The 11,973-nt window shown below is 35.9% G+C and overlaps 1 protein-coding gene across 1 annotated transcript in view; it reads left to right on the top strand.

Annotated features, from left to right (window-relative positions):
• Nucleotides 1-565: 565 nt before the first annotated feature.
• The window catches only part of PPP1R3A (protein phosphatase 1 regulatory subunit 3A), a 36,521-nt gene continuing 25,113 nt past the window's right edge, over nt 566-11,973 (top strand). Inside the window, exon 1 of the mRNA XM_065884202.1 lies at nt 566-1,353. Within this exon, the coding sequence (XP_065740274.1) occupies nt 566-1,353 (788 nt within the window). The remainder of the gene's footprint in view (nt 1,354-11,973) is intronic.

Genomic DNA, 11,973 nt, shown 5'->3' with positions numbered 1-11,973 from the left:
AGCACCTCTATTTAACCTTTTAGAGTTCACATTATATATAAGTCCATGATAAATGGTAGCTATCATTATTATTAGACACTGGATCTTTCCAGGTCTATAAATGTTCTCATTCTCTCCTGTCTTCCCTTGCCTGCTCCAATGGATGGATTTAGCTCAAACTACATATTTAGTATTGTGATACTAATTTTATTGTCTTTTAAAATAAATGGTTCAAGTTTTCATTTTTAATATCAACTGGTTAAAATAATATTTTTATTCTAAAGTTTCAGATTGTTGAACACAGCAGAAAATGATTTAACATGTCTCTTTGGAACTCATAAACATATGCAACTTTAAAAACAGAGAGTTAAACCTGAAACATGCTGGTGAGAGTAACATGGATGCTATCATATTAAAGGCCTTTGGAGGCAAGCGAGCATAGTTTACACGCCATCAGACCTATTTATAGAGCTGACTCCTTTCTGCAATGTCAACTGTAACCTTATACTTATTTTAAGCCTCAGTGTCTCAAGTATCAGCCTCTACTAGTTGTACAGTTCTCTCTTATTTGATATCAGAGAGCCCAATGGAGCCTTCTGAAGAACCTAGTCAGATTAGCAAAGATAACTTTTTAGAAGTTCCTAATTTATCTGATTCTCTTTCTGAAGATGAAGAAGTTAAAGCTACCTTCAGACCTGGTTTCTCCCCTCAACCTAGCAGACGAGGTTCTGATTCATCTGAAGACATTGACCTGGACAATCCACCTTCAGGTGCAAGAAGAGTTTCATTTGCTGACAACTTTGGGTTCAATCTTGTGTCTGTTAAAGAATTTGATTCCTGGGAATTTCCGAGTGGTTCAACTGATTTTGACTTAATGAAGGACATTTTCCACACAGAAGAATATGTTTTATCTCCACTATTTGACTTGCCTTCTTCAAAAGAAGACCTTATGCAACAACTTCAAGTACAGAAAGCAATACTGGAATCAACTGAGTATCTTCATGGATCTACAAGTATGAAGGGCATTATTCGAGTTTTGAATATTTCTTTTGAGAAGTTAGTATATGTGAGAATGTCCTTAGATGACTGGCAGACATATTATGACATATTAGCAGAATATGTCCCAAATTCATGTGATGGTGAAACTGACCAATTCTCCTTTAAAATTTTATTGGTTCCTCCTTATCAAAAAGATGGCAGTAAAGTCGAGTTTTGTATACGTTATGAAACTTCTGTTGGTACATTTTGGTCAAATAATAATGGCACAAATTATATACTGGTTTGTCAAAAGAAAGAACAAGAGCTGGAGCCTGGAAAACTACAGGAAGAAGTTCCTAACAGACAAATAAAAGGCTGCTTAAAGGTAAAATCAAGGTGAGGATATATCTTACATTCCTTACTTTTTTATAATCTTAAGGTTATTTAAGGTCATTCTTTATTTCACTGGTTGTAAGAAATAGCCATTCTGTTTAAAAATATATTTTTGTTATGTATAAAACAGTGGTGCTAGGCTTTAATAAGGTCAGTGCTATTCAAATAAAAGCACTGTGTTATCTATCCTCCAAATGTAAGGAAAATATGGGTATAATGTAACAGATGGCAGGGGGACTGCAATGTGTATGTTGCCTACCTAGCGAGTTATAAATTGCTTAAATTCAAACCACAGAATCTAGATTCTTAACATATAAAACTATTTATTTTGTCATTTAATGTATATTTATTTTCAGTGGTTTTTAAGTACTTTTGCCGTACTTCAAAACATTTCTGATTAACATAAAACTGTATTTCAGTATGTATCTAGTGCTCAGAAATTCACAGACTTCCCCCCAAAGCTGTAACGAACTTTTTAACGACTGATTGAGTCATACAGGGATGTTTGGAGTGATACAAATTAAGTTAATTCGGAAGAGCTATGACTTTAATGATAAGCTAAGAGAAAGACAGAAGTATATGAGTGATGGATGAATTACACATAAAAGTTTATAATTATAACCAAATGTAACATTATAGAACACAAAGTAGTATAATTTAGTAAAAGTAAATGGAGCAGAATAAAAAAATGACCCAAATAGAAATAAGGATATTAGCTTTATAGATTAGAGATTTGGGATTTGACCCCTCATTAGTAACCTTGCTCTCTTGTTAATGTAAAAAATAAAGAAAACTGAGTCTTCAATTCTATCTCTTGTAGAGTTGGCTAATTTCCATGACAGTAGGCGAGTAGATAAAACATCCAAGAGGAGACAGATGTCTCCTGTTCCTCCGAATCCACATGCTCTACCAGCCACAGGCAAATGTTTGATTATCCTCCGGATGGTCCACCATAACTGTCGCTGGACCCAAGGATTCTAGTAACTGCACCAGAAATAGTGTAAGATGATGAAAAGGGAACTGTATTAAGAATCAAGACACCCAGATTCTAAGTGGAATTAAATAAAAACATAAAGAATTACATTGGGAAGGTTCTAACCTCTTATGCTTTAATGCCTTGATCTCTTATACAGCAATAAATAATAACTACTAAATGTGTTATTCTAATGCATTAATGAACTAAATATAATGTAGGTGAAGCAATTCAATCATATAAAATATTTCTGTTTTCATTATCCTTTAAAGTCATTTGAAAGATTGGTTTATCTGACTTCGTGAGATATGCTACATTTCTTAGTCCAAACAAAAGTTTCTCAGTTTTAACTGATGCTATTGAGAGATAATATAATCATACTCTCTATGTGCTAAAGTAATAGTTTATTAGTTTATGAAATTATTCAGCAACATGTTAGCTATATAGATAAAATAAGTTCAACACTATTTAATAAACTATTTATATACATAAACATACACATATTAAATACTTTACAAATAAGATCATCATCTGTGAATATCTAATATACATGCTGCAAGTTGCCCTATATATTAGAGAAAAGTGAAACTTAAAAAAGGCGTAGCCTTATTGTCAAAGACCTCATAAAAGAAGCAGCATTTAACTCTGGATTTTTCTGCAAGTTAAGAAATGCAGCTTTAAAATTACAAGCATTACATGCTGAACTATGGTAAAGATAGAGGATTCCTTTGATAGAGCAAACTTGACTTGATAGCAAGAACAAAAAAAGGATAACTGCTAGGCCTAATCTATCCCAGTCATGATATTATTGAAACTTCTCCTAGTCTAAGATATGTATAACTGGATATATATCAATACCCACATTTGTATTCAGAACAGTAACCATTGGATTCATAGCAGACACCATTCAAGTTTTAATATTGCTTTGGGGAAAAACTTGAGAAGAGCTAAACCACAAAATGGTCTAAAGGCCTGTAAAGTTTCCTAATGAGTTATAAAAATGGAAAAAATCTCTCTCCTTCAAAACCACAAATACATTTTCTGCACTTCTATAACTTAAAAATGACCAACATAATTCAAACCACATTTTGAAAACAAGCATTTGCCTCTGGAGGAGGCCTTTTGTGCTGAATTTCAGTCCAACGTGAATTTTTACATCTGATTTATATACCACTCAAAATGGAGTGTATAAAGGAAATCCTGACAGATCCTTAGAACAGCATGTGCCATAATAGAATATTTATACAGCTTTTCCATGATATAATTTATATGCAATGGGGTTTCAAATATTCCTAAAACTCACACAAGAGAGCATTATCAAATTTCTAAATGAATATTGCAGTTGGATTTCATTGTGAAGAATTTGGTTAGGGAAAAACGGCACACCTTATTAGTGTTCTTTTACAAAATGTGTACTTGGCTAAAGCAAAAATGGACTAATACTTATTTGATCAAAAAGTTATAGCTTCTAAAATATCTTCCTCCCATCAAAAGTTACAGAATCTAAATGGGTCTGTTTTGAGCATTTCCACACTTCCTATGTAACTTAATTTGGAGGTCACTTCTTTGAGAAGGTAAATGCAGAAGAGAAATGTATGTGAATTTTTACTTCATACATGCAAGTAGATTAATAGTAGTGTGTAACAAAAGTCAGAGTTAAACTGAAAATAAGTCTGTCTTAATGTAGAGAGTAACAACTAACTTGAATTCCTCTTGATACCAAAGTTAATTTGCTATCAGGGTCTCAGAGATTGTATCTTCTAGAAGTGTCAATAATCCCTTCTAATAAGTACAGAATGAACTGTGGGAACACACTGAGTGAGGTAGGATTTCTGTTATGTTTTCTCTATGGAGATTTTTTTTCAGGTCAGAGTTTGCAAACCTCCACATCGATGGAGTTGTCTGTTTTCTTTGATTCTTATTCATCTATCCACTTTGGACAGAAAGAAATATCTAGAGGGAGAGGGAAACAGTTTGTAACGCATAGGCATATGACTGAGAGTGACCCAAAGGTATTTAATTGCACTGAAAGGCATGCATCATGAAATACTTGGTAAGTGTCACCACATATGTGGCACTGGTGTATGTGTTAGCAAACAAACTAAGTAGATTTCTGATCTACATCTCAGGGCCATCATTTCAAAATAAACGACCAGGGGTTTCCCTGGTGGCGCGGTGGTTGGGAGTCCGCCTGCCGATGCAGGGGACACGCGTTCATGCCCCGGTCCGGGGGGATCCCACATGCCGCGGAGCGGCTGGGCCCGTGAGCCATGGTCGCTGAGCCTGCGCGTCTGGAGCCTGTGCTCCGCGACGGGAGAGGCCACAGCAGTGAGAGGGCTGCGTACCAAAAAAAAAAAAAAAAAAAAGGACCAAAAGAATTAAATGACATTGATATAAATAATATTAAATGTACATAGATAAATAAACTAAAAATAGCATGCATACGTAGTATAACTTCAAAGTTAAAATTTGGGGCTTCAGAATTAAACATGTCTGGGTTTGAGTCCAAGATGCACCACATGCTAGCTGTGTGACTTTATGCAAGTTAAACTTGGTACTCCTTCTGTTAATTGTGAATAACAATAGTACTATCTCATAGACATTGTTAGAGATTTCCATAAAATAATACATATAAAGTTTTGGCATAGTGTCTGGAACATAGTAAGTTATCAGTAAATAATAACTCCTGCAAAAAGACAAGGCTAACTCTAGCTTTAGGTGGATCTGAAAAACCCTAGAAAAGCCCAAACTGCCCCAAAGTTCCTTTTCTCTTTCCTCTCACGGGTTCTAAATTTTTACCTTTAGAGAGCCATTTCTTTGTCTTTTGCAGGATTTTAATCAACAAGGGAAACTCACTGAATTCTAAATTCTCTTGAGATGTAGTCACCTGATATCTAGAACATCTTAAAGTTGGAAGAGATCTTAATGACTATTAAAATTTCCATGTTTAATAGATGAAAAAATGGAGGACCAGATCAAAAGGGTTAAAAAAGGCATTGATTATGGCATTGAACAGACACATATATTAATCCCAGGTAATATACATTTAACTATGTGGCCATGGACATATTACTTTACATCGCAAAGCCTCAGTTTATTCATATGTAAATAGGGGTAATAGTGCCTGCCTAATGTTGTGATGATTAAGCTAAAATAAAATGAGATTATATTTTAAAAACTTCTAGTAAAGTGTTGGGCACATATAAAGTAGTCATTAAAACCCAAATACAATTGCCGTCATTATTATCAAATTGTGTTCAGCTAACTAATTTCTTGGTTCTTGGGCTTGTGTTTTTTCTCCTGACATCATAGTCTTCCTTGTTCAGGTTTCAAAATTCATTCCAAAGGTGTTTATTAAGGGCCTGTGTGTCAGGTACTGTGTTGTTAGGCATATGGCTGGAAACATGACCCCGTGAAGACCAGAGGCCCCAAGGGAACAGGGCTCACAGGGGCTGAGAGCAGTTGGGGTGGGGGGGAAAGAACACCAAAACAAAGCTCAGATTCTTTGGGTATACCAGGGAAGCCATGGATGAAAAAGAACTACTTACATTACATTTCAGGTGTTCTTGGATCTGTGATCTATAACTGATCTTGTGTTCTGGACAGCGGACTGACCTTTTCAGCATCTCTTTTTTCCTCCCAACAGCTGCTAAATGTTCCTAACCATTGGGTACACAGACTGACTTCATATGGCTTTGTATTTTGTTAAGTGAAATCAACTTATTATTTTAAGTAATGAAATGGCATGATATAGGTGTTGGATGGTATTTATAACTTGGCCAAGTGAATGCAAATAAATGCCCGAAAGATTTCAATGCCAAAGGAAAAAAATTGATCAGTCTTCAATTTTTGTCCTTGAGGAACAGAACCAGGTACATTCAAGAATGGGAAAGAGAGAGATACTTTCTAAAGCATGACTTTAAGATTAGAGAGAGTTTATCTTTCAGGGTGGGAAAATCATTAAAATGAAGCCAAGAAAAGCACTGGAAAATGGTGCCTAAGGCATGGTCCTGTTGCATGTTCCAGTCAGAGCTTTAGGATTGTGAGACTTCCTCAATTTTCACTTACAGTATAACCTGGGGTCCTGGAAGTAGTGCAAAGAAGTGTCAATAGCCCCATGAGGCCTTTAGGACTTAATGTATTCCATAACTAACCTGTTTTGAGTGCACGCTAATTGTGGAAGCCGGGTCTGTTTAAGGGAGGGACCTCTGGCAGGGCCATATGGAAACCCAGAACACAGCTGCACAGGACCCATCAGGAGGACTGTTTGGAAGCTGCCAGATGGTTGACAGCAAGGAACCAACTAGTTTAGAGTTTCCTTGGAGATCTACCAGGGCTTTGTGGCTTCCTGGTCTTGTGGGAAATCCATACCCCTATAAGCCTAGACTTTCCCTAGAGTAGTTTTGAATCTTTTCTGAGAGCAGAGGAAGAAGAGGGTCTCACCACTCAGGGTTTCTCTCAAGCCCTAGCTGAAGGGAATCACTATGGATGCCAGGCCTCACATGGATCCTCTGGGATCTCGACAAGCCTAACTTCCCACCTGAAGCCCATGTGCAGCCTGTAAAAATGGAGCAGGGCCCAAGAACTCTGAGCCAATAATGCTCCAGGCAAAAGATGACTGTGAAGTGGGACACTTAAGTGTTTCACCTTCTTCCAATTCTGCTCACTGTGACTCTTGTCCTTGTTCCAAGGTTTTACCCCAGCACCCCAACAGGAATAGTATAAGAGAAGTAACCTCAGGGGCAGTCACCTGAAGTGGGCCTGATTGTCTACTGCATTGTCAGACTTAAAAGATCATACATACATAAGTGTGTGTGTGTGTGTGTGTGTGTGTGTGTTTATATGTGTAAGCACATATTTATATAATACACACACACATAAAAATTCCTTTCCTTAAATGCAGACCTCCAGGCTGGCAGGGACTATCTCTATCTTACATCCAATTAATGCACAAATGGGCTTTGAGTTTGGATTGAGACAGTGGAAATGGATAATTTTAGAGCTGGGAGCACTATGGGGTACAAGGCAGATTTGAATACAGAGTTTTGGTAGGAGATCCACAAAAGCAGGAGGACCCTGGGGGTCTGGAGTGTGTGTGTGTATTTGGGAGGGAAGGAGGATTCCAAAAACAACAAGGCATATTGGAAACAGCATGGGCTTTAAAGTAGGGCAGATTTGGGCTTTCATTCTAACTAATTAGTAGCTGTATGAACTTGGATAAATTACGCTTTGTATCCATTTTATTCAGGTATAAAATAGGGATAATAATCTCCACTTGGAAGAGTTGCTATGACAAATACATTAGCTAACATATATAAACATCTATCCCAGTTGCTGACACTTAGTAGATACTCAAAATGGCATTGGTGATAAATTCCATATTTTAAAATCTTGTACATGGGCTAGTCCTATGCCCAAGATTAACGGAGAGATGATTTTTCCCCTCAGTATCATTCCTGCTGCCTGGATCCACGTTAGTACAAATACACAGTTTCAAAATTATGGGTTCAATAAGCTTTTGGGCACTAACCAGGGAAGCTAATATTTTATGGTATTGCTACTATGGGGAAAAATGATTCCTAAATTCCAGCAACTTCTGGGTTACAAAAAAATTTTGAAACATCGACTGGATTTTTTAGGTGTTTTTTTAATGAAGTACAACATTTTTTTTCTTAAGGTAGTTCTTCTTAAGATGGTTCTTTTGGAGTAAAAAACTGAGTTGGCTATACACAGTTTCACCTTATCATCCCTGTATACATATGAATAGAAATTGAATTTTTTTATTATATCTCTATTGGAGTATAATTACTGTACAATGTTGTGTTAGTTACTGCTGTATAACAAAGTAAATCAGCTATAAGTATACATATATGCCCATATCCCCTCCATCTTGAGCCTCCCTCCCACCCTCCATACCCCACCCCTCTAGGTCGTCACAAAGCATTGAGCTGATCTCCCTGTGCTATGCAGCAACTTCCCACTAGCCATCCATTTTACATTTGGTAGTGCATATATGTCAATGCTACACTCTTACTTCGTCTCAGCTTCCCCTTCCCCTTCTGTGTCCTCAAGTCCGTTCTCTACGTCTGTGTCTTTATTCCTGCCCTGCCCCTAGGTTCATCAGTACTGATTGTTTAGATTCCATATATGTGTGTTAGCATATAGTATTTGTTTTTCTCTTTCTGGCTTACTTCACTCTGTATGACAGACTCTAAGTCCACCTACCTCATTACAAATAACTGAGTTAATGAAACTGAATTTGATATAATTATTTCCTCTAAGAAGATCTATTATACACCATTGAATTTTGGTCATTTCTCTGCTTTTGAAGCATTTTCTGTACCCCACCACTATATAAAAAGAAAAAACTCCTCAGGGCATAACTCTCAAATCTTTTCTGGTTTTTTATTCTGCTTCCCTAATAGCTTTACTTGGGTAACTGGCATGGTAGTGTTATTATCTATTATATAAATAATAACTGGTTTTTAACCTCAGTTTATAACCTCAGTCATACTATCCTGCTGTTTAGAGGTTTTATGACAAAGAGAAATAGATTGCCAAATTGGACTGTTATACAGCATTGTTTAGTGACAGAGACCAATTGTACATTAAACAAACCTGTTCTAGGAAATTTTACTGTTCCCTCCCCCTCTAGTTATTCTGAAAATGGTCTGTCTGTGCTGTACATCAGTGTTATTCAAGTCACAACTACAAATGGGATTCTAATATCATAAGACAATGATTGTCCTGGGTGCGGTTGTAGATTTGAATTTCATTCACCCCTTTTGAAGTTTGCAGTAGTAAAAAAGATCAAAATATTCCCCAAATTTAAATCTGTAAAGCATGCCAAATTGTAGATGCTTTTCCTAATTATGTGAAACAGATTTTATACCCATTTAACACTGATGGTACTCTGCTTGTTTTACAGAATTAAACCATGATACAAAGCTAACCTATTGACTCTAAAGCTGTGATAAAAACCCTAAGCTGATTTTCATTCTTAAAAATTACTGTGGATGTATTCACACAATTACAAATTACACAGAACTGCTCAGGTAACTTTCAGCTTCATAAGCCACATATGATATAAAGCTGAGTATTTTCACATTTTACTAATATCTCCTTCTGAGGATTAATGTTTATAAATAATTTTATAATAATATATTGTTACAACTTAAATCTCTTGAGTATTTGCCAATGGAAAAATCTCACCGAATTTTAAAATCACATTCAGGTACAAGCAGAAGAAAATATGATCTTCCCATATAATCTTGAGTAAGTGTATAAGACTACTGTGCTTAGTGTAAATAAAGTTATAATCATTTTTTTCCAATGCTAATACAGCACTTGATTTCTGAACAATCTTCCTTGAATTGTATTGTAGGAGAGACCATCTAATTCTATCCTTTGCTTTCAGGCAGAATTATTCTGAAAACTACCCAAGCCAAATGCTTATAATATTCTCTTTTTAAACATCTCCTGGGAAGACTGTGTTCTTTAGTAAAGTATTCGATCAGGAACGTCTATGTTTTTCATGTAGCCATTCATGTTGTTATATACCTTTAATCTTGTCATTTGTTTACTCCGATTCTCAACTGAATTAAATGTTGGAGTTCCTATACTTATACTTTAAAATTAAAGTATTTAATTTCTATTTTCCATGTCAAATAAGCTCAACAACATTAGATTTCCCCCCTGAGTTCCTAATGATCAAACTAATAAACTAGTTTGTAGTATTTCAATGCAAAAGTCAGAGAAGAAAAAAACCATCAACAACCAGTGAATGAAGCACTGTTACAAGGACCGTGCACTGCCGGAACCAAGGTATCAGGGCAGCTGGATAGGTTAATAGGCTAGCTAAGAAGCTTTCCCAATCCTGCCCTCTTTAGCTCTGAGTCCTGAGTATTGGACTCCTGTGGGAGTCAGAGAAGGGAAAGAGGCTTTATTTTACTAAATCACAAAATTAAAAGTACTTCAGAAGATCATGTCATTTATTTCTCAATCCTACCTAAAAAGATAGCTGCATTAGAATTGTTGAAACTCTCTTAGACAAATAATGAATAATTTTGAATGATGGCTACACCCTTTTCTAGAAATCTCATTTTTAATACAATTTCATTCAATAATATAATTTTATAAGTACATTGAAAAGAAATTATGAATAGATTTGTAAAAACCAAATGTAACACTGACCAGCTGAAATTTAAACTGTTGTAAGTGTACCTTTTTGTAGAAAGGTTAATACTGTGTTCACAAGCAGAAGTCATTTGAATATATGTTAAAATTATTGATTCTGTGTGTATGCGTCTATGTGTGTGTACAATTTTAACTAAAAGGCATTGTTTGAAGCAATGAATATGTACAGAGGACCGGTACAGTCAATCGAGCTGATAATTTATTTAGTAAATTGAACATAGGGAGCAGTATAAGTAATATTGCCCACCTCCATTCAAGTTATCCTTGATGCATTGCTTTTTTGTGCGGAAAGCACATACGCATATGTATATATAAGCTTTTCGCTTTTCACAAAGATAGTTCATAATTTTCTAGTATTTTATATTGTTTGTATTAGTAATACCTCATTCAAAGTTACCTTTGGCAAACCAAGTTAAGCCTTAGACAATGGCAGTTATGTGAACATTCAAGGCATTTGTTTACAAATCTCATAAAACTCGTGTAGTTCACCAGGGCTACTCCTACTGTCGATTTATCCATGTTATGGAACTTGCTTTTGCCCTTTCATAGCTTCACTATACTGCCTTAAAATTACCAGTTTCCGGCAATATTTTCCCATGGAGTAGCTACTCCTATGATGCAAAATAAAACAACTTTCCTTAAATAAAAGGGCTGCTGTTTGCCATGCTTGCATCTGATGCAATTTATAGGCAAAGAAATTAACGTTCAGTGAAACTTACTGCTTATCAGATCTTTTTATTTGGAAGAAGAGGACTTTTGTCACATGTCCCTCTATATCTGTTTAGCCAGAATTCTTCCAATGGTGGCCTTTCAAATGGTGGCCTTTTCCTGCACTTTTAAAAACTTTTATGTGTGTGCCATCTTCTCAAATGGATTGCAAGATCCTTGAGGTCAGCAGTGGTATATTAGTTTAAGCATTACTCCCCACTGTGACTAACAAAGGGTTTTGTGTGGAAAAGCTCTGAAAAAATATTGATTAAACCTGATAAGCGTAGAGCCTGGTAAAATCCTAAAGTATCCATTCTGAATACTTAAAGAATGAATTATACTTTTTATAATTTTAATGATGAGTGCTTTTATTGTTTTCACAATCTTTAAAAATCAGGGTCCTACTGGTCATCTCCATCTGGATATCCATGTGGCAAATTAATTCCCTTACATCCCAAACCAAAGTTACATTTCCCTTTCAATCCTAATCCTTCTTCCTCTATCCTGTACTTTGTTTAAAGTCATAATCATCATTCCAGTCATGCAAATAAGAAACGTCAACATAAGAACTTATTTCTCTTTTGCCAACTCCTATTAATTCTACACTCATATTCGATTCCATTGCCACATAAGTAATGATTGTTCATTTGAATAAAAATAAACATTGTTTCTGGGGCTTCCCTGCTGGCGCAGTGGTTAAGAATCCACCTGCCAATGCAGGGGACATGGGTTCGAGCCCTGGTCCA

The sequence above is a fragment of the Phocoena phocoena genome, chromosome 9, assembly GCF_963924675.1.
Source record: "Phocoena phocoena chromosome 9, mPhoPho1.1, whole genome shotgun sequence".
NCBI lineage: Eukaryota > Metazoa > Chordata > Mammalia > Artiodactyla > Phocoenidae > Phocoena > Phocoena phocoena.
This window is presented reverse-complemented; position numbering and strand designations above follow the sequence as displayed.